Source organism: Paroedura picta, chromosome 10 (assembly GCF_049243985.1).
Source record: "Paroedura picta isolate Pp20150507F chromosome 10, Ppicta_v3.0, whole genome shotgun sequence".
NCBI lineage: Eukaryota > Metazoa > Chordata > Lepidosauria > Squamata > Gekkonidae > Paroedura > Paroedura picta.
The window spans coordinates 81,182,855-81,204,929 of NC_135378.1; the positions used below are offsets into that span (position 1 = coordinate 81,182,855).

The 22,075-nt window shown below is 47.1% G+C and overlaps 2 protein-coding genes across 4 annotated transcripts; both read right to left on the reverse strand.

The window, feature by feature from the left end:
• Nucleotides 1-446: 446 nt before the first annotated feature.
• Nucleotides 447-5,692, reverse strand: LOC143819444 (uncharacterized). Of its 3 annotated transcripts, none has more exons than XR_013224977.1 (3): nucleotides 5,552-5,692; nucleotides 1,811-3,803; nucleotides 447-1,670 (listed from the first exon to the last, which is right to left on the reverse strand). XR_013224977.1 is itself a non-coding variant. In XM_077301105.1 (2 exons), the coding sequence occupies exon 2, from the start codon at nucleotides 3,558-3,560 to the stop codon at nucleotides 2,913-2,915; it is 648 nt and encodes a 215-aa protein (XP_077157220.1). In that variant the 5' UTR covers nucleotides 3,561-3,803; nucleotides 5,552-5,692; the 3' UTR covers nucleotides 1,735-2,912. The 3 variants fall into 3 exon arrangements, 1 of the variants encoding a protein (XP_077157220.1); XR_013224976.1 differs by having other exon boundaries at nucleotides 1,783-3,803; XM_077301105.1 differs by lacking the exon at nucleotides 447-1,670 and having other exon boundaries at nucleotides 1,735-3,803.
• A 3,743-nt stretch (nucleotides 5,693-9,435) lies between these two features.
• On the reverse strand, nucleotides 9,436-21,186 carry CCNG2 (cyclin G2). The gene is made up of 8 exons (XM_077301107.1): nucleotides 20,869-21,186; nucleotides 17,685-17,813; nucleotides 16,065-16,202; nucleotides 14,668-14,918; nucleotides 14,370-14,448; nucleotides 14,186-14,284; nucleotides 12,641-12,846; nucleotides 9,436-11,121 (listed from the first exon to the last, which is right to left on the reverse strand). The coding sequence occupies exons 2-8, from the start codon at nucleotides 17,811-17,813 to the stop codon at nucleotides 11,001-11,003; spliced, it is 1,023 nt and encodes a 340-aa protein (XP_077157222.1). The 5' UTR covers nucleotides 20,869-21,186; the 3' UTR covers nucleotides 9,436-11,000.
• Between the last annotated feature and the right edge of the window lie 889 nt (nucleotides 21,187-22,075).

The following is a 22,075-nucleotide window of genomic DNA, read 5'->3' on the forward strand; positions in this document are numbered from 1 at the left end:
AAGACACCTGCTGTGGATGAAGACCACATTTGGGACCAGATTGCACTGACCCTTTTCCTACTGGTGAGATTGACCCCCCCCCCAACAAGTCAAGAAGAATTGACATATCACCAAGACTTAGCATTATCTACTCCTGAAACAAGGAGGTGGGGGCATCCTTTGACCACTATAAAGGCTATGCTGGGGATTATGGAACCTGCCTGAACAAAAGCCACATGGGACAGAGGCTCTAACGAAGAGGAGAATTAGGTGAGATTGAGTGGAAAAGTCACCTGGTTCCACAACTCTTAGTGTGGCAAAGTGGATTACCCAGGGGAATCTTCATGAAGAAACCTAAAAGTCTGACTTTGGAGAGAATGATGCCCAACTATCCTATGGTGGTGACAAGCCATCAAACGTGGCTCTGCCAGTTCATGAGTTCTGGAAATGTTAAAAGAAAGCAAGCCAACAATCAGAGTTTTTACTACAAGGAATACTGGACAGACAAGGTTAGGAATCATGGTCTCGGCATTTCCTTATTGTTCTAGCAACTGGAGAGAGAGAAAATGGCAGTCTTGGTGTGGTTTTTCAGTTCCTAAGAGGCAAACTCATATTGCAGCTGTCTCTTTGCTGGCATATAAGATCACACAGAGAAAGAAAACACGATTATGCCGGACCATGAAACAAGTGTGGCTTGATCAGTCACTCTTGGCCTTCTTTCCCCCAGGCTATGATTTTTGTTCTGCTCACCGAAGAAAGATTTGGATGCAGAGAAGATAAGGGTCTTCCATTTTGTAGAAGTCCATCCAAGGGAGGAAAAACCAGCAGAAGGCTGGCTGGCTGCATATCAGTGGAGTTTCCCTTTGGGATTAGTTATTTCAGGTTAGTTGGAAAAAAAAATATTAAACCGGCATTTAGTAAACTGATAGAATCGTTTTGAAGTATTTCCCATTCAACGTAACCAAGATAGGATTTGTGAGCTGGTGTCAGCTTTCAGCCATGACTGCCATTCTCCCAAGCGTGATGAGATGTTTCTTGGTTGGATCTCCCAAATTCCAGGGAGCCTAAATCACAGGTATCGTATCCAAGCACGCATAGCTGCTGCGGCCAAGCCATGTGATTCAGTTAGTGGCATGGCAGGTGACCCACATAGGAAACCTGATAGAAGATGAGGCCCTTCTGTGGCATTGGCACATTCCAAAAATACTCATTCCCTGCACTTCCGATCACTGACACTCACAAGGAACAGGGCCGCCGGGACGGATCACTGTGACAAGATCTTGGAAAAAGCCACGTGAGATACCTTTGCCAGGGAGCACGTGTGAGTGACAAGAATGTCGTGAGGACTCTAGCTAGTAGTCTCTTGCTGCTGTCCTGCCAGTGCAACAATGCACAGCAGCCAGATGTCCTGTTACAGCTTTTGTCCATTTACGAAAGTGATTCCCCCTCCCCCGCCCGGTCTCCATCCTTTTTCTTTTTCTGCGCAGGAAAGCTGCTGAGATCGGTTTGTTTTCAGACAGTCGATTAATGTAGTTTGTCAGTTTTATCTGCCTCAGCCCGTCCCTCTATCAAAACACAGAGGGGAAAAGACTGTTTTTAAAATAATTCCCCCCAAAATCAACTAATCTGCAGTCCAATTCTGCTTGTCCTAGACAATATTAGAGTTATACTGTAAAGCAGAGGTAGTCAACCTGTGGTCCTCCAGATGTTCATGGACTGCAATTCCCATGAGCCCCCCAAATGCTGGCAGGGGCTCATGGGAATTGTAGTCCATGGGCATCTGGAGGACCACAGGTTGACTACCCCTGCTGTAAAGCATTATCAGTATAACTACCACAGCCGCTGATATAAGAAAGCAAGGTAAGAGTCACTGGGATAGTGTGCGATATGAAACACATCATAACGCCATATCCCAGAGCTTGTATGCTCCGGAAGCACTGGCTTGACATTCTGTTCAGCATCCCCCAGCAACTGACCAGGAAAAAAAAATCAGTATCTCCACCTCAGTTTCCCACCTGTAAAATGGTCAATGTGTCAAAAGATTGTTATTGAGGCTAAAGGCCAGAGAGCAGAAGTGTGAAGCAGGTTTTGCCCTGGAAAAGTTGTGACAGAGGCTGAGTGAGTTCTGAAAGTTGGCCTCCCAAGAAAGAAGGTCGCCTTTTTTCCTGCTAAAATACTCAGACACACACATAACACTCCTATGCTCTGGTACTGTTCCCTTTGCCACCGTAGGCAGATCAGTGCAATTATAAATATTTACTTAGTCACAGGCTGGAGCTGAAACACAAGGAGAAGACTGGAGGAGGAAAAGAGAAGAAAACAGGATTACTCCAAACTCAGTCCAAGACAGTCACCAGAAATGGTCATTCTCCTCCAGGGACTGTGAACGTAACTCCATATCCTTGGAGCTCTCTGGTCGCTTTTGCAGACAGCTTCCACACATTTCTTATGCTGTTTGGGCTTTAACAAGAAAAAAAAATCAACAACCAGGAATTATGAACTGGCCTTCATTTGAGGCACTGAAGGGAAAAAGCAATGGGGCGACATGGAGTCAAGCGGATTTGATTCCTGTCCTTCGTGAACAGTTTGCAAGTCCCGTATCCAAAACGATCTTTTCCATTCTCGATTCTCAGAAGCCGTATATTTATCACTGGTGTCCCTGTATTTTGTTGTTGTTGCTCTTTCCTCATCTGGACCTGTTTTGCTCCATCTAGTGGTGGTTTCGATATTACACCGCTGTGTCTCCAGCATATTTCCCAACACGTTTAAAGTTCGGTTCTGCCTCAAATCACCACAGCTGAAGACTTGGCTATTTTGGAACAGAGCAAACAGGTGGAGAAGACCCATTTATCAAGACCAAAATCCACCCGGCACTACAAGATTGGCCATTTCGAAATCCAGGTCTGGAGGGATCTGGGAGCACTTCCAGCCCGCTATACCTTGTGGGTCCTCTGGTGCCGAACGAGGTGGGAGGCAGCCCCGAAACCTTTCCCGCAGCTGGCACATTTGAAGGGCTTCTCGCCCGAATGAGTGGCACGGTGGCGCTCGAGGTGGGCATTGCGCGTGAACCCCTTCCCACAGTGGCCACAGGAGAACGGCTTATCCCCACTGTGGATGCCCTGGTGACGCTGGAGGTGAGCGCTGCGGGTGAACCGTTTGCCGCAGCGGGCGCAGCGGAAAGGCCTCTCTCCCGTGTGCGTGCCCTGGTGGCGCGTGACGTGAGCGCTGCGGGTGAACGCTTTGCCGCAGACCCCGCACTCGTACGGGCGCTCGCCGGTGTGCGTGCTGTGGTGGCGCGTCAGGTGGGAGTTGCGCCCAAAGGCCTTCCCGCAGTAGGTGCACTTGTACGGCCTCTCCCCCGAGTGGGTCTCCTGGTGCCGGGCCAGGTGAGTGCTGCGGGCAAAGGACTTCCCACAATAGTTGCAGGTGTACGGGCGGTCTTCCTCCGGGACCTGCTGCCCGAGGCGTTTGCCCCCTAGGGGGCGCTGCAGCCCAGAGTGGATGGCGAGGTGCCGCGTCAGGTGGGAGCTGCGCCGGAAGCCTTTCCCGCAGTAGGGGCATGTGTGAGACTTCTCCCCCATAGCTATTTGGTGGGGGGGAGGGAAGCCCCTGCTTTGGGGTAGCTCTCCTCGGACCAACTCACGGTCGATCGTCTGGTCTGGCGCTCAACGAGGGGCCCGCCCCGAATGCTTCTTCCCTGGAGCAATCCTGTTGCCGCTTGTCCAGTATTTAGATGTTTGCTTTGGGCTTCCTTCTTAACCTTCTTGCGAAGACTTCCATACGAATCTCTGGATCCGCAGCACTTTCTTGACTCCCACTCGCTACTGGAGGGCGGGGTGGGGGGGAGGAAAGAAGAAAGAACACATGGAGATACGGTTATTTTATATTTCATTCACTTCGTCTCCCCAGCGGAGACCAAAAATAGGCTGAGTGTCCAGTGACACCTTTAAGGCCAACAAAGATTTATTCAGGATTCATTTGAGTGCAAGCACCCTTCGTCACCCAGCAAGCTTCAATGGCAGAGTGGGGAATTAGAATCCGGATCTCACATTCCGGAGTCTGATACTCAAAGTTTCGATATTTACAGGCGGGGATTGTTCCAAGCACTGCTCTGAAGTCAATGCACATGATACAAACCAAACCAACCAGTCCTAGCTCAGGTGCTTTTGGAGTAAGCATGGCGGAGAACATGTCCTGTCAGATTTCTCTGGCATACTGAGGCTTGAATTGTTCGAAGGACGCTCCGCTGCCACCAACCGGCTAATGATCCCTGGCCCTAAAGAAGCCTGCCTCGCCTCAATCAGGGCCAGAGCCTTCTTTGTCCTGGCCCCCACCTGGTGGAACGAGCTCCCAGAGGAGATCAGGGCCCTGACGGAGCTCAAACAGTTCTGCAGGGCCTGCAAAAGGGAGATCTTCTGCCAGGCATTTGGTTGTGACCAGGCACAACCAACAACATCTAAAGCAGGGGTAGTCAACCTGTGGTCCTCCAGATGTTCACGAACTACAATTCCCATGAGCCCCTGCCAGCGTTTGCTGGCAGGGGCTCATGGGAATTGTGGTTCATGAACATCTGGAGGACCACAGGTTGACTACCCCTGATCTAAAGGGCCCCTGCCCCGTCCCTCTCTCCACCCCCAGAAACCCATCAAGGCATTCCTGGACCATCAAGGCCCCTGGACCTGTTTGAATTATTACTGTCTGATCCACAACATCAGGGCTATGGTGACTGTAGTCAATGGACACCTGGAATGCCATGGCTCCATAATTAGGTAAACCTTTATTTTGGATGCTTTATGGAGCAGCATCAGCCTGCCCTGCTGAGTGGCCTCAATCGGATCCTAGCACTGCAAATGTACATTCTCTAAGTCTAAACCAGACGAGTTAGAAAGGGACAGGTCCCTGCCCCAAGGAACCTACAGACCAAATTCAATCTCAAATGCTGCACAAGAAAACATAAGAATCTCCCCCCCCCTTAAAAAAAAACACACCGGAATCCTACAACATCGCAGAGGTCTCTTGGCCACAGCATTGGCCTCTGACATTTTATTCTGCACGCAATGGATACATCACTTTCAATCCACTTTAGAAGAAGATTTTCCTGTTCCGCACAGCTGCCAAAGCACACTGGAAGCGCATCATCCTATGTGTGCAGAATGGGATTTCCCTGTGCGATCCGGATTAACGACCGATCGGCCGCACTCCAAAAACGGCGCATGAGCCAACGAAACGGGGAGGCAGCCAGCGAACCCTTATGCATTTAAGGCTATGCCTGCAGTCAGAAATAAAATAACTCCGGACGACTGGGGTGGCTGGGTTTTTTTTTTTTCCTTTTTAAATCCCCGCAATGCTGCATCGCAGCAATGGACGGGACCAAGGGGGAAAGCAGCAGGGGAAAGAAGCCTTTTTGGAAAGAGAAAAGAAATGCGCGCATCTCCCGGGGGCAGGCGGCTCGCGGCGGCCGGAGGAGACGTGCAAGCACCGCCCGGCGAGTGGGTGTCTCCGCGCTCCCCCGCAGCCCGGCCTCGCCCCATGCGCTGCACGGCGCCCCATCGCCATGCTCCGCGGCTCTCACCCATGCGCGGGGATCCGGACGGCCGGTTGCGCGCCTCTGCAAGCCACGTTCCTCGCTCCGGCCTGGCGGGGCAAGCGGCCCCCGGAGCGCGCGGGCAGGGCTGGGTCCGCGCACAGGAAAGGCCCCCCTGCCTGCATCCTGTCCCCGCCGATGCACCGCCCAGCAGGTCGCTCGCTGGTTTTAACCAGCGCTGTGCCGAGAGAGGCCGGCTGGAGTGCAAAGGGCCAAAGGAGTGGCAATAAGAAGAATCATCAAATAAATACAGGGGGGAAAAATGCAAGCCCATTGCATGGGGGGGGGGGGAAAGGATCTCGCGCATGTCTTTATCCGAAATGGGTGCTTTAAGAAAGAGGCTCCAGGCCGGAGGGAGATAGGAAGGCGCATGGATCTGCAACAGGATCTGCGAGCGTGCAAAAGAGCAAAGGAGTAGCGATAATAATAATCATAAAATAAATGCAGGACAAAAACCCACAGATGCAGCCCCATTACATGGGGGGGGGGGGAGCTTGGGCGGCTTGCGCATGCCTTTAACCGAAATGGGTACTTTAAGAAAGAGGCTCGAGGCCGGAGGGAGACAGGAGGAACATGAATTTGCAACAGGATCTGCTACTGTGCAAAAGAGCAAAGTAGTAGTAGTATAAGAATCATAAATACAGGGGGGGGGACATACAAATGCAGCCCCATTGCATGGGAATAAAAGTAATTTGGGCGGCTTGCGCATGACTTTTAACCGAAATGGGTGCTTTGAAAAAAAGGCTCGAGGCCAGAGGGGGCAGGAGGAGCATGGATCTGCAACAGGATCTGTGCGCGTTTCAAGCCCAAACTTGAATGGCCTCCCCCAAGGCCTGTCTACATTTCTAGCCTCTGCACCGAAGGAGGAGGTTGCTCAGGATTGGGAAGGTGGGCTGGTCCCATGCTGTGCTCCAGGGGCGGCCGAATTGTAGCTCTCCAGATGTCCATGGACTACAATCCCCATGAGCCCCTAAGGCAGGGGTAGTCAAACTGCGGCCCTCCAGATGTCCATGGACTACAATTCCCATGAGCCCCTGCCAGCTGGCAGGGGCTCATGGGAATTGTAGTCCATGGACATCTGGAGGGCCGCAGTTTGACTACCCCTGCCCTAAGGGGATTGTAGTCCATGGACATCTGGGGAGACTCAGTTTGGCCTCCCCGCTCTCCCCCCCCCCCCCGCCCAATTTTCAGGCTTTTCTCAAAGCGGAGCTGCCAACCCTACCTACATAAAGAGCAGGGGCTGGAATAAGGAGTCATGGAGAAGAACAACGGGAGTGAGTGGGGGGGGGGTGGACTAAAAAAACATACAACTGGGCAAAACTTAGCAGAATAACTGGCTGAATTGCACACATGTAGGGTTGCCACCTCCAGAATATTTGGGAGTGGAGCCTGGGAAGTGGACTCTTTAGGCTCTGCCTGGAGGTTGGCAAACCTTCCTTCATGGCTTTTGTACATGCATGCCTCATGTGAGCTTTAGGTTCTCCTGGACATACAATTGATTTCCAAACCCTTGGAGGAAATGGCAGCTCCAGGGGGTGAATGCCCTCCCCCAAAGTCTGCCCCACTGCCCTCAAATCTCCAGGAATTGGGCAACTTTACTCCGCCAGCCAGGTCACACATGAGGGCCTGGTGCTTTCTCGGCTCCCTTGTCACATCTTCTGGTAGCAGTGAGCACACTGATTTTAGTTATGCCATGGGTTAAAGGGAGGGAACCTTTCTCTCTGCTGTGCTGTCTTTTCTAAGGCAGCAGAACTTGCAAAACTAGTCTATGCTGGGTGGTCTCAAGTAATACAACCCACCCCACCACCTCATCCTCATGGGTATGAACTCTCAGCTGCTAACAGTGTCATTCTCGGAGAGTCTACTCAGAATTTACTCTGGTTTACTCAATGGGTTGTATTCCTAGAAATGTTTTAAGGATATTGTCAGTACGTCCTTCCCAAAGGTGAGTTCTGCAAGAAAGTCAGGGCCTTTTCAGTTACTGCCTCCTGCTTAGAGAACAGCTTTTCAGAAGCAGCGGGGGACACTGACCCTGGGAGCAAAATTATAAAACATTTATTTTCGGGGAACTCTTGCTCTGTTATTTGGTGTAGTGGTGAGGAGCGTAGACTTCTAAGCTGGGTTTGATTCTGCACTCCCCCACAGGCAGCCAGCTGGGTGACCTTGGGGTCCCCACGGCACTGATAAAGCTGGTCTGACCGAGCGGGAATATCAGGGCTCTCTCAGCCTCACCCACCCCACAGGGTGTCTGTTGTGGGGAGAGGAAAGGGAAGGCGACTGTAAGCCGCTTTGAGACTCCTTTGCTTGAGAAAAGCAGCATGTAAGAACCAATTCTTCTTCTTCTGAATCAGTTTCCACAACTGTTAACAGATGGCCAGAGCAAAGTGAAATCCAAAAAAATTCTGAATGTAATTTACATAATACCTTTTATTAACCAAATGAAACAGAAAAGGCCAAATTTTCCAGTTTCCTAAAACAATTCTTGAGGCAGGACATTACCCCAAAAATAATGAACAATGGGAAGAAGCTGAATCAGGACTTGATGTAAAATCCTGGTGTAGTCTATTTGTGCCATAAATAAATGTAGAGCAGACACTGTTGTCCAGTAACACCCTGTTCTTTGATGAACAGGAGGCAATAAAATGGCTGCACACCACAGGAAACACGGGAGGGAGGCAAGAGATGGCTATTTGGAATTGCCCCCCCCCCAGTCCCTTCTCAATCACTGGGTATGCTCTGCAGGGCTTGAAAAGGATTTATCCTCTCCTCTCCTTAGCTGACCATTGCTGTCACATTATACCAGATGTTCAGCTGTATTACTAGCAAGAAAGCTCATTGCAAGCAGGAATGCAACGGGCGCTCGCAGCAGAAGGCATAGCAGGTAATCAGGGCTGGTTTTTCAGGAGGGAAGGAGGGCTGGTGTGCAGTTTGGAACAGCTCTCTTGTCTCTCTCCCACCGCTGCAGCAGGGGTGGCTCTCTGTGTCTGTCAGCAGCTTGGAGCAACTCTCTCTGTGCCTCCCTCGCAGCAAGAGCAATAGGTGGGAATGAGGGCTCGTATTGGGTCTGGCAGGGCTGTGTGTCTGAGAGGAAAGTAACTAGTGTCCAGGGAGGGAGGGAGCTGTAGGGGCAGGACCAATTAGGGTGCAGCCAGCAACTCAAACAGCCAGACACATTCCATCCCCAAGACTGTTTCACAAATATATAGAGGAACCACAGATAAGGATAAGAATAGTGATATCTTAAATTTTTGTTAAGGACTAAAGACCCAAACGTCTCCCATAAAGTAGCAAAATTCCCCTCTACCAAAATAAGATTAGCAAGAATGTCTAAAGCATAGGCAAATTTTAATTGATTTGTCCATGTTCATGAGGTTGAACAAATTGATTTTTCATCCCTGTAACTAATACTCTATTTTATCTTATATATATCACAATACGTATGTTAAATATCTATGGTAAACAACGTATTTTCAAATCTTATGTTTTACTTCTAATTTGTTCTAATATTATTAATATATTCTAATACTTTTGTAAGTATATTTTTGTATATCCTATCCTAATTACTACTAATTGTTATTAATTTGATGGCTTTTAGCTTTTGCATAAGTATTATCTATACAGGTCAAAGAGATTAAATTAATTTACTACTGTTCTTGAGCAAATTTTGCTCACTCCATCTTAAACTCCTTTGGGGGGGAGTCTCTTGGCTAAAGCAATTCAGCTAGGCTCAAGAGACAGGAGAGAAATCTGTCCTGTCAACTTGTAAACAGAATCCAAATATGCATAATCAAGATTGTTAGGCTGAAATAACCTTTAACCCAGGCTTTTTCAACCAAGGTTACCCTTGCCAAAATCACAGCAGACTCCCAACAGGAAATGCATTTGGTTTTATTGAATTGAAGCAAAGAGATCCGAGTTACCTTTGAGAGAAAATAGCTTCCAGAAAAACATCTTTTTGACATTCAGGCTCGCAGTACCAAAAAAAGCAAGCCTTCAATATACAGTATTTATATCATATACAAGATACAATAAATTAATATCTACATGCAACATACCTATAGAAAGTTACATACACACTGTAAAAATACAGCATTGAAGCTTATTTTGCCTTTTCATTTTTTTGTACAAATTTTAATTTACATTTTTACATATTTTTGTAAACTTTTTCTTCCTTTATAAAAATCAGGGCACACACACCGCACGTCATTACCATTCACATCTGCATTTCAGTCTACACAAACAGCTACAGAATTTGTGGCTACAACCTGAAGAAATCGCGGTTTACAATCCTAATTTCTGTCACCCTCTTCATTTCTACCCTGGCATCACTAATTTTGACATCTTGCTACAGAGTACATTTTTTCTTCTTTTGCTCACTTTGCATATGCTTGAAAATACTAAGTAAATAAGTAATGCAACCACAAAGTCTGTGCTTCAAAAGGGAAAAAAATCGCAAGCAATTAAGTGTCATTACAACCACTTTTATCAACTTCACATTTTACCGACACTTCCGCATAAATCAACTGCTTTTCCGCTAACAGGTTTCACTTAAGCATGCAAACGTGTTATGATACGGACTTGGTTTACGACAATGGAAAAAATACTGGAATAAGCTACAGGAGTGAGTAGTTAAAAGGAACATGACATCTACATGGACTATTTGTCTTTCTAATTTCATCGCAATGCTTCTTGAATGTTAACACTTAAGATTTTTCTAAGGAAAAGTACAGATCTCGAATCAGATCTTCACCTATTAATACTAATACATATCCTAGCGCATATTAATCAGCTGGGATCTGGCTCTGACCTCCCTATATAAGCTGAACATCTGCCCAATTAAACAGGCTTCCTGAAATTTAATGTAAAAAAAGCAACAACACTCCTTCCTTTAAAAGAATGCACAACTAAAGTTTTGGTTAAGTACTTCAGTCTCAAATGAAATAAAGCACATACTTCTTGGCAGATTAGCCAATCCACCCAAGCCTCTCGTTAAGATCTAACCTTGTATACCTGAGGTTTCCCATTCAGCAACTTGTAAAATCCCAAGACTCAGCATGCCTTTTAATGCATCTTGCTGAAGCCTCAGTTGGCCAAAGAGGTCTAAACCTTGCTACATTTGACTTGACTGCCACGCTAAAGGGAAAGATTCAAATGGGTAGCCTTGTTGGTCTGAAGGAGCACAATAAAATCAGATTCCAGTAGCACCGTTAAGATCAATACAGATTTATTCAAAGCATGAGCTTTTGAGTGCAAGCGTGCTTGCACCCGAAAGCTCAAGCCTTGAATAAATCTTTGTTAGTCTTAAAGGTGCTACTGGACTCTGATTTTATTACACCAAGGGGAAAGTACATGACACGGTTTGGGGACTTAATGCGCTTAGCTACTTATTACAAGAAGCCCCACCATTCGTTTCAACAGCTCCATGCAGCAAAGCGAGTCAGAAGAGAGCCTGCCACTTGGCTTTGGGTTTGAGGTCAAAGAAGAAAGTGCTTTCCAAGTCCCGAGGAGAACTGCTCAGACTTTCTTCTCCACAGCTCATATCTTCACAGGAGTCCTCACTAGAACAGGAGGAGGCAATAAATCACATATCAGTCACACATGAAGATCTACGCCCCCAAAATGTTTGCAGGTGTCATTTAACCACACGGGAAGCTTTCTTCACTTGTATAACACAAAGAGGATTGGAGGCTATTGCTGCTTCAGCCTTCCTAACTCCTACTGGCTTGCAGCTAGCTTGGAAATGCCATCGTCCTCAAAAGGGCCTTTGGCATTTAAACCTGCTTGCAAAGCCAGTTAGTGGACTATGAAATTTCCACTAGTCGTCAGCAGGACGTATAAATCCTTTTGGGGGGGCTTTTGGTCAGCAACTCCTAGGCATTTAATCCAAGGATTACACAGTTGTGCCAATTGATTCGCCACAGTTATGCCGCCACTCGCTATAAATTCTATATGGAGCAATTTTGAAATCCGTATTTTGTCACTGGGCTGATGCACCCAGGTCCACATGTGCACTGTGTAAAATGAAATGAGTACAGATAGCCCATATCTTTAAAGCAGAAGCAGGGAGATATTTTATAAGTGACCACTCCCAAGAATTATACAAGCAAAATGGCAATCAACCTCGGGTGATTATCTCCTGGACCACTGGCTGATTACTCCAGTAGCATTTACTGGAATAACTCCGAAAACATTTACCCAGTCCAGTTTTTTGTTGGAAGAACTGGGATAACTGATCTAACCTGCAAAGTGCTTAGTGTTCTTAAGCAAATGCAGAAATACAACACAGCCCAACCATTCACAGGTCCAAGAAGGAACTCTTGCTTTGTAAAGTTAGCACAGCAGTAGACTCTACAGGGGTAGTCAAACTGCAGCCCTCCAGATGTCCATGGACTACATGAGCAGGGGCTCATGGGAACTGTAGTCCATGGACATCTCGAGGGCCGCAATTTGACTACCCCTGCTCTAGGAGATTCTAAGAAGGGCTACTCTGTCTGTACACACGTCAGACCACTGGTCTGTCAACCTCAGCATTGTCTACTTTGACTGACACCAGTTCCCCAAGCACTCAGGTGTTCTAGATGAGGGGTAGTCAACCTGCAGTCCTCCAGGTGTCCATGGACTACAATTCCCATGAGCCCCTGCCAGCAAATGCTGGCAGGGGCTCATGGGAATTGTAGTCCATGGACATCTGGAGGACCGCAGGTTGACTACCCCTGTTCTACATCATCTGCTAGCTAACTGTTTTAATTAAGGATGCCAGACCTTCTGTATGCAAAGCAGATGCTCTACCCACAAGCCACAGCCCTTCCCCAATGAAGCCTCTGCATTAAGGGATTCTTAACTTTGTGCTACAAGATAGAATCAAAGACATTAATGGATCGACCTTACAAAAACTTAAAAGTAACGACTGCAGGCAGAATTGGATGGCGGGTCTTGGTTCACCAGTCGGAAACGACTTGATGGAACCTAACCACAAGCTCTGTGTTACTACTCACTCAGTCGAGAGCAACGTCAGAGGTGCTCATTACAAGTCTGTTTTAGTGTTGTCTCGGTGAGTCAATTGCCGCTGGGGCCTACCTCTCACTTTCATCAAAGCATCCAGCCTCAGGGATGGTAGGCAACTCAGGAACACTGTAGTAGCTGTTCTGAAGGTTTTGGGCGGTACGTCTTGAAACAATCCAGACTAGCTTTTTGTGATCCGGCTTACAGCATGCTGGAGAGGAGTAGTCTGCTAAACATTTCGAGACCAGCTCTCTCCAGTACAGCAAGTCGCTGTCGCTTATCTTGAACAAAGAAACAAAGAATTTTTACAGTTACAGGGATTAAAAAAAAAGAGAGAATAACATTTAGAACAGCTAATATCCTATAACCACTAACTTGGAAATAAATTAATACAATGGGACCTCAAAGATGCATAGGATGCTGCTGCTGCTGCTGGGATTATAAAGAGCACACTTGCCTGAATGCAAATATCAAAATTCCCAAGAAGCTGACATCAAATGAGTCTGTCAACGTCTGTAAGTCCAGGTGATATGCTGAGCAGGTAAGCACAACTTCGGGTAGCCTTACAAACCCTGACCTGAGTGGCCCTGGCTCCCTCCATCTTGCCAGACCTTAGAAGTTAAGAGAGTCAGGCCCTGGTTAGTATTGGGCTAGACCACCAAGGAGGTCCATGGTTGTCATGCAAAGGCAATGGCAAACCACCTACGGGAAAACCCTACAGGAGTCGCAGTAAGTCAGCTGTGACTTGACAGCACTTTCCGCCACCGAGGGGCCTTTCACAAACATGCCAGAATGTCACCTGTGCTCAGTGTTTTTGCCACTACTTATTTGCTGCTTCTCACATGCCAGTGTCTGCTATGAGATAGGGGTTTTCATCACAGCACATCTAATGCTGAGCTAGTAAAGATCTTACAAAAAGTCTTCTACAACTTATATTAGATTTTTATAGGGAAGGGCGTATTTGCATTGGGAAAGGAGTCTTTTCAGATGGGCGTATTTTCAAAAGATATTCACAACGTAGATTTTCATTCATTTATTTATATTTATTATATCCCTTTACTCCCAAGTTGGGACTCAAAGTAGTGTTTGAAAATCATGTCCCCCACAACAATCCAGTGAGGCAGACCAGAGTGAAAGTCTGAAAGGCCCTCTCAGTGGGCTTCCATGGTAATAGGGACTCTAACCCAGATTCCCTGGAGTCCTTGTCTGCCATTCTTATCCACTATACCAGCACCAGCTCTTATCTTACCTCAAAAGCAATTTTAACACCTAGATGGCAGGGAAAACTGCTGACAAATGCACAACCTCCACTATCAAATATGAGTTGCTCAGATGCAGCAACCATAACGAATCTGCTGCCTCAGGCTTCCTCCCTGCAGCTTCTATCTCTTCTTCACAATCCCTGCATGACACTCAATGGGGTGAGAAAATTTCTTTCATTTCACTTCCCAAAGACCATTTATTGCATTAAAAAAAAAAACTTCTAAAGTTGCCTTCTGGCCTTAAGACATCTGCCTTTCATTTGTACATGTGGAAGATTTCCAAACAAGCATTTCATTATACAAAGAAGATTCCAGAGACCAAGGGGTAAAAATACCCTATATAGTCATTTTTTTTTACCTTTGAATGCTTCTGAACATGCATGACAATCTCAAACAATTCAATGGATTCCAAAGTCTGTACTTCAAGAGTGAGAAGGCACAAGGCCAAGATGGATGGCTGAAACGACACAAACACACATTTAGTTCAGAAACCCGTGACTCCACCGTGGCTAAACTGCTGAATAGCCATCAGATTTACTTACTTTTGCTTTTGAAAAAACTAGTCGGCAGTTACAAGCTTTGAGTTGTGCTTCCAGTTTGTCAAGATTCAGCAATTCTTTCCTATAAGGAACAAGATGAAAACAAAAACAGAGTTAGACAAAGAAGCTCGCATACTTAATAAGAGGTAACCTCTCATATGCATGAGCACATAAATGTCACATGTCAACCAGGACTGCACCTAAAACCAATACACAGTTAAGGAAGTCTTAAAAGATGTAACAGGGAAGGCAAAAATGTTTTTAAAAAGAAAACAGATAAATAAACCGTGCTGATATTTACCTTTCTGAGGTATGACAGAGTACAATAGTATGGTACAAGTGCAAAAAGGTTAAGGCAGTAGTAGCTTTGAAATCAAAGTGCAGTTTTTCCGAGATTATCTTTTCCATCCGCTTCAGGTCAGACACGGTGCATTTGCATTGGCTGATGCGGATGACATCATGGAGGGACGGGATGTTGCATTCCTCTTCGACCACTCGAGCGGCCAGCTGGAAACAACAGACTCCAATGCAGGACAAATGCTTTGGTTTCACCTGGGGAGGAAAAGAACACTTAACAACTATGACAGTGACAATCATATGTAGTGGATGACAACTGTAACATGTTACATGAATGGCCTGCATTCATCCACCACGAGCTAGTCAGTAGGACAAGATCCTTACATCAGAAAGCTAGACTAGCTCAGTCCATAACCCTAGACCAGGCATTTAAACAGCTAAAAATGAAAAACAATTTATTATAAGTTCCACAATAGGTATGATTGGCAGACTTGACACTGGGCAGGATTCTATGGATCACATTTAAAAGGACATGACAGCAATTATTGTTGAGAGCAAGGTAGCAAGCGGCACAGGGAGGAAACTGGAGAACAAAAACACAGAATTGCTAAATATTACACATGTGCACTCCAATGTTTAACAAGATGGGATGTCCTGAAGTGAATTTCCCAATTCTGAATACTGATTCTGAATGTCTGCCCACAACATACTGAATCCCTGCTGGTCTTCTCACGGAATCATTGTTGTATAGGTAGCTAATTAACTCACTCTTGTACGGTTAGCAGGTTAATTAGATGTTATCCACACCGTTACCAGTTATTATCTGCTACTATTCTTTACTTGAATGTATGAATTACCTTGTTATAGCACATCCCCTCGTTATATGTAAACTGTCCTGAGCCAAAAGGGAGGGCCATATAGAAATATAATAAATAGTTGAATGGTTCTAAATGCGCAGTGATTAATAATCTTATTGCTTTTCGAGTGCAAAACTGGTGACAAAACCTGTGAGAGTCCAAGGTCAAGACCAAGGATCGCAATGTCACACCTGTGGAGATCATGATACCTTTCCTCATACCCACAAAGTGTTTTCGAAAAGTAAGTGGGGCTAGCTGGGGTTTTTGCCCAGGAGGGTTCTAATTGGCTGTGCAGATTAAGAGGCATGCTTTTAAACAGAGTTTGGCCTTACAGTGTTGAAGAGGTATGATTAGAATTATACACAACCTTCTTCCCCGACGTTCTGGGACAGCTTTACCTCCTGTGACAGTCATTTTGTGATTATGCCCACCAGCCTGTTTTGGAACTCCAAAAGGTTCAAAACGGCTCGAAAAGGTTGGGATGCCCTGCTCAAGACAATCGGGACACATTCTGACCCTTGCTAAAAGCTTCCACTTTAAATACCTTCATAAGTGCCAAAAATCTGTCCAGAATGTTGACAGCCAGGACAAATGTTTCCATGGCAAACCCAAAGAAGTTGGTCAGGCTCCAGAGATCTTCTACTTTTGCGTTCCTCAGCCTTGGACATAAAGTGTTTTCATTCTGTAGGAAGACAAAGATTAAGCTCATCTAAAGAACAGAAAGTTCCTTCCCTCCTCCAAGAGCAGGGACACTCTCAGACATGGCACTGAACCTCGGAAGCACAACAAAAGGGGCAGAAAGTTTGGAGTCAACATGTTTGAGAGAGCTCCCACCAGCCTCCAGTTTGAAGAACGAGACAGGTGCTTTCCCTGATTGCACACAGCCACAAAGTCCCCATGAAAGCAGACAGAAGCCTTGATTCTTTCTGTGTGGATCTAAAATCAGCACAACTTTAGGAGCAAGCCCATACCACTCTCCCTGTCAGAGGAGGGGCAGAGGAAATCAGATTCAAGGTAAGCTACTGTTTTTGGATGCCTGTCTATAGGAGTGATCACACGCTTCTTCAAGTGGGGGAATGGTGGTGAGATCAGAAAAACACACTCTAGCCAAGCGCCCTGGGGGCAAGAACTACTCCCATCCTGCCCCAATATCATCTAAGCAGCCAGACTAGAGAGAGTTCCTCCCCAGATTGAAGAACCCAGGAGGCATCCCCCCTATTGGTCAATGAGGTCACTGCAAAGCAAAGCACTCAGGGCCAGGATAAAGAGCATACCAAGCAGATGCCTAGAAGGCTCTCTTCTTACAAGGAAATGAGAGGCTGCCCTCATTAACTTCCTTCATTTTTCCAAAGGGCACTTACAGAAGAAATCATACGTCGCTTACACTGCTTGTGGCCTGGCCACTGCCAGCTCCTGCCTAAAATCACATGGCGAGGCAGTGCTGAGAAGCGACCCGACTTTGGTTCTCCAAGCTCCCACAGTCACCCAGGCCAAACTACATTCTTAAACTTTCATCTTCTTCAATTTGTAAGGACCAGCATCACACCATTCAGGTTCTTAAGAGTGCAGTGCCATGGGACGGACTCAGCAAAAAACTGCCACTAGCAATAAGATTGTTCCAAAATGAGCATGTCCAAGTACCTGTGATAAAAATATGGTTCTGTTACCCAGTACTGACGACTGAATGCTCCAATGACGTGTACGGGACAGTGACCACCGAGAAACCCCAGAAGTGGTGAGATAGTGCAGAATATGGTTGGGAAGCATAGTTGTGTATATGCCCACCTGGGGCCCCTCCCCTTCTCACCCTCTCAAGGCCCATAATTGGCTATGGGGTGGGTCAACATGACTATTTTAAACATATATATAAATTAATTAATTCCCACCCATTTGAGAAACCCTTCCAGGGTTTCATGAAACCCTGGCTGAGAAAGCCTGTACTAAATGCTCTCTAAGTAAGATCAAAAAGCTTTAGCAGAACTTAACTGGGGCTTGATGGCCTCCAGTGTTCAAAGAGCCAATATGGGTTGAAAGCAAGATTTCTACTTGCAAAACAAAGGCCGTGTGAAGAGGAAGCTGTACTTTTGACAGTTCCTTTGGAAGATTTTGCCACGGCTGCTGCTCCACTATGAATCCCTGTCCCCGAGCACAAGCGCCTCCTCACCTCTGCAGTGCACTCGATCAGGCTCAAGCCCTTCTCCTGAGGTTGGTATTTCCATTCTTGTTCTAAATGAAGCTTCAGCTGCTTGAAGAGCCAAGTGCCCATCTGTTCTTCCACTCCAGTATCCTTCATCTTAGAAGAGGGGGAAAAATATATTCTAAGTCTCAGATACCGAATTTTAAAAATCGAAAATGTGACATTTGTTTATAGCTATGAAGTATCTGTAATCCACATCTATCTGAATTCCCAAGACAAATGTGAAAATTCCAATCTAAGAAGCTAACAATCCTTGGGAAAATGCCTTAAACTATGTATTTTTAACAGCTCCATCTGTCTAATATTTTTTTACACTGGGTGGCAATAGTCTTGAGTGACAGAGAGACAAGAGACATGATGTTGCTTGGGCTCACACTGAAAACAATGGAACTCCTCCCCCTTTTTCACAGGGCGCATTTAACAGAGAGGCTGCCCGAGGGGAGGAGGGGAAATGTAGAAGGAGGGGAAGTGTAGAAGAGCAGTTGTCACGTACACAGGGGTGGCAGCAAATTCCATATATGACCAAGCAAAAGGGAGGGGGAGGAGGAAGAAAGAAGCACACATCCACAGACACAAACAACTAGCTCCAGCATTTTGACAATCACATCGCAGCCCTGTGCCATGAAGACCCACTGAAATCAATGGGTCCCAATGAGTTCACCTCCGACTGTCCATTCTAGAAGACAACACTGATGTCCTCTAGTGGATGTTTACGGCCTTGTGAGGGGTTATCTACAAAGTTTTAATACATTCCCAACACAATGGGAGCTTCACTAGATCCTGCTACTCCTGCCTCATTACTAGTTGATGGACACTTGTGTACATGGTACAACCCCAACTTTCTTTTGTTCAGAAAACGGAGGTGATCTTTGTTCACCCTATAAATTCCATTTACATGCACACAGTCCCGAGAAGTTGAGGCAGGAGTAGATTAAGTACATATCTCCAGCTACTTTTTCATCTGTATTGGTCCTCAAAGTTAAGATCCTCAGGATCAGAGCTTGAGGCCAGATTTAATAAGCCCTTGGTACACAAGGGACAATAATTAATGGAAGTCGCTCCAAATCCTAGCCCTAGATTACTATAACACCCACATATGCAGGAGACAATGCTGGTACAAGCCAAGTTCTGATTAGTTCCTCTATCTCACACATACATCTCATGCAGACACACACCTTCCCTCCTGAAGAATCTTTTGCTTGATGTGAAAAACAGCATTAATCTGCTTTCTCTACCACCACTGTTTTTAAATGTTTTCACAGTAGATCACTAACATTGCTACCATTCCAGAATTTGCTAATTCCTCATTTTTTCTCTACTGTCTTCCCAAGCAATTCAATTCTGTCCTCCCAAGAAATATCACAATCTAGGTTCATTACAAATGCCTTCCCCAGTTTTCTTTGCTACTCTTCTCTAGAACACAGACCTCTCCCTGCTCAGGAAACCCTCAGCAAAATTTTTAGCCCCCATCATATTACCCCAGGCATTGCTCCTCCAATCTGAGCTTCCAGAGAGTCTTCTGTTCACCCCTAGCCTATCACTAGACCGTGATCCTGCAAGACTTTGATCACGTTCCACAGGAGCACACACCCTGCCCCCTTCCATAAAAGACTCACTCCTGATCAGCCCGCACTCACCCATTCCAAGGCATGCAACCTCCTTGCTCAATAAATAAGCCCCCTTTCTAGTACCCTCAAGGCACTGCAGGACTCTCATCTCATTGGCCCTCTCCTGCTTTTCAGGCAACTCTCCCTTTCCACCTTTGCCCAGGCTCACCCTCTAGCCAAATATTTCCAACACCTAAAGAACACCATAGCAGCATTATCCTGACATAGCAAAAGGAAAACTGAAATCCAGGAGCATCTTAAAGACGGATGATATTAATTTCAAGTGGTTTTGTAAGTAAGTTTTGTAAGAAAGATAGGAACCATAGGAAAACAGCAGAGAAATATTATTAAAACAAATAATAAGTCTGAAGAGAGCACGTTGAAAAATGGGGGAGGGGGACTTTTGAGGCTACTAGAAATCAAAATATTATGTAATGTGATGTGATAATCACTAATCAACCTTCGAGTTCTAACTGGGGTTTCCAAAACCTGACCAAGTTGGGCTACCTTGCACCACCCAGGTCAGAGCAAGAAAGGAGCAGAGGTGTTTCATCACAGCCTGCCTTTGTCTAACAAGCCTGGACTTCCTTGGATCTATTCAAATGGGTTGGTCTGAAGGAGCACAACAACATCAGAGTCCAGCAGCACCTTTAAGACCAACAAAGATTTATTCAAGGTGTGAGTTCCTTGAATAAATCTTTGTCGATCTGGTGCTGCCGGACTCTGATTTCCTTGGGGGTCTGTCACCCAAATGCTAACCGAGGTTTCCAAGCTACCCTACACCACCCAGATCAGGTCGGGCGACCCTGAGCCATCCAGCTCAGCACAAGAGAGAGAAAATCTGCCTCTGCATCGACCTCCTGCCTGAGAGTTCAATCATTCATCATTGCAGTTCCATCATTCTCTAATGTTATTGTTGTTATGTTAGATTCAAATGGGTAGCCGTGTTGGCCTGAAGTAGCACAACAAAATCAGAGTCGAGCAGCACCTTTAAGACCAACAAAGATTTATTCAAGGCGTGAGCTTTGAGTACAAGCAAGAGGGCCTGCACTCGAAAGCTCACGCCTTGAATAAGTCTTTGTTGGTCTTAAAGGTTCTACAGGACTCTGATTTTATTGTGCTTGCACTCGAAAGCTCACGCCTTGAATAAATCTTTGTTGGTCTTAAGGGTGCCACTGGACTCTGGTTTTATGTTATTGCTGTTATCACCTGCTGTTACCACACATTATCTGTATCTTTTACCAGATTCCAAACCACTGAGCCTTCGGGGAGGGCGATATATAAATAAATAATAAATAAATAAAAAATAACTAGGGGCACGAACCCGTCCAATCCCCTCTTAAGGCCGCCTGAAGGCATTTTCCCCAGGACGGCCTGGTTGCTGCCCTCCTTGCAAACCGGCCCGTTGCGTTGCTTTTTAAAAACACTCCCCCGCCCCCCCTTCCAAGGAGCCCTGCAGGCTTATCCCCCCCCCCCCACCGGGAGACAAAGAGGCCCTCCTGCCCCGCCCCATCCGCCTTGGGAGGGAAGGGCGGCCGACTCACTTCAGCGGCGCCTCGGGGCCTTCTTCCCTCGGGGAGGACGTCGGGGGCTGAAGAAGGGGCGGAGGCCGAGAGCGACGCCGACAGCTGTGGGCCTTCCCTCGGCAGAAGTCCCGCATCCAGCCGCCGCCGCCGCCGCGCCCTGGCTCCGGCTCCCCGGCCCCTTCTTCAAGCCCCGGCCTTCCCCCGGCCCCGGAGTCAGCGCAAGGCCGGCGGCGACACCATCTCCGGACGCCTCCGCAGCCGGGCAGACGCGCCTCAGCGAGAGCTCAAAATGGAGTCGGGCCCGGCCGAGAGCAACGGCCACCCCCTGGCCACGCCCCCTTCGCGGCCACGTGACGCGCCCGCGGCGGCCCCGCCTGTTGCTTTTGTTTTGCCTCCCGCGCGGAGGGACGCTCGAGTCGGGTGATGCGGTCGCGTCAAGGTTTTATTTTTATTTTTCTGTGGGGGTATTTTTTTTTAATATACCGGGGCGGTACAGTCCCGGCGCTGAGGTTCGTCTCTGGCATGAACGAGGCTGGCGCGGCCGCCTTCCCCTTGCGTTTTGGTTTTTTTTTTCCGAGTTGATGGAACGGCGGAAGGAGACAGAGGTCAAATCGCGAAGTTAAAGGGATGAGGGGGCGGGGCGGAGGCCGGGGTGTTTTGAAAAGGCCGCCCAAATGCGCGCCGGCGGATTGGCCGGCGCGCCGCGAGCGCTCATTGGCCAGGGGCGCCCGGCCAGACCTTCCCGGATGTTTTTGTGGCTGGAAGAGTTGGGCTGTTGTTGGGACGGCTGGGCTCGAAAAGGACCAATCAGGAGAGGCCTTTCTGCTGCCTCCCGCTAGCCGCAGGCTGCTTTTCGAATGGGTTTGGCGTGGGGCGGCCAACGGTCCCAACTGTCATTGACCTGCCAGGAGGCGAAAGGGGAGGGGCAGAGTTTAGTCCTGAGCTGGGCAAAGTCCCAGGAGGCCCTTTGGGAAGTCCTGCGGAGACCTAAATTTCCTCCTGCGGGTCCAAAGTTTGAATCTGGTTATAAGCATTCCCGTGCATGCAATGCTTCTTGAGATCTTAAGACCAGCGAAGTTTCATTCTGGGTATAAGCATGCATGTGCATGCAATGCTGCTTCAGATACTGGCATCTTCACCTGCGAAGTTTAATAAGCTTTCAGGTGCATGCACCGCTGCTTCAGATATTAGCACCCTGCTGATGCCCCTTCCCTTTTGGTTTCTT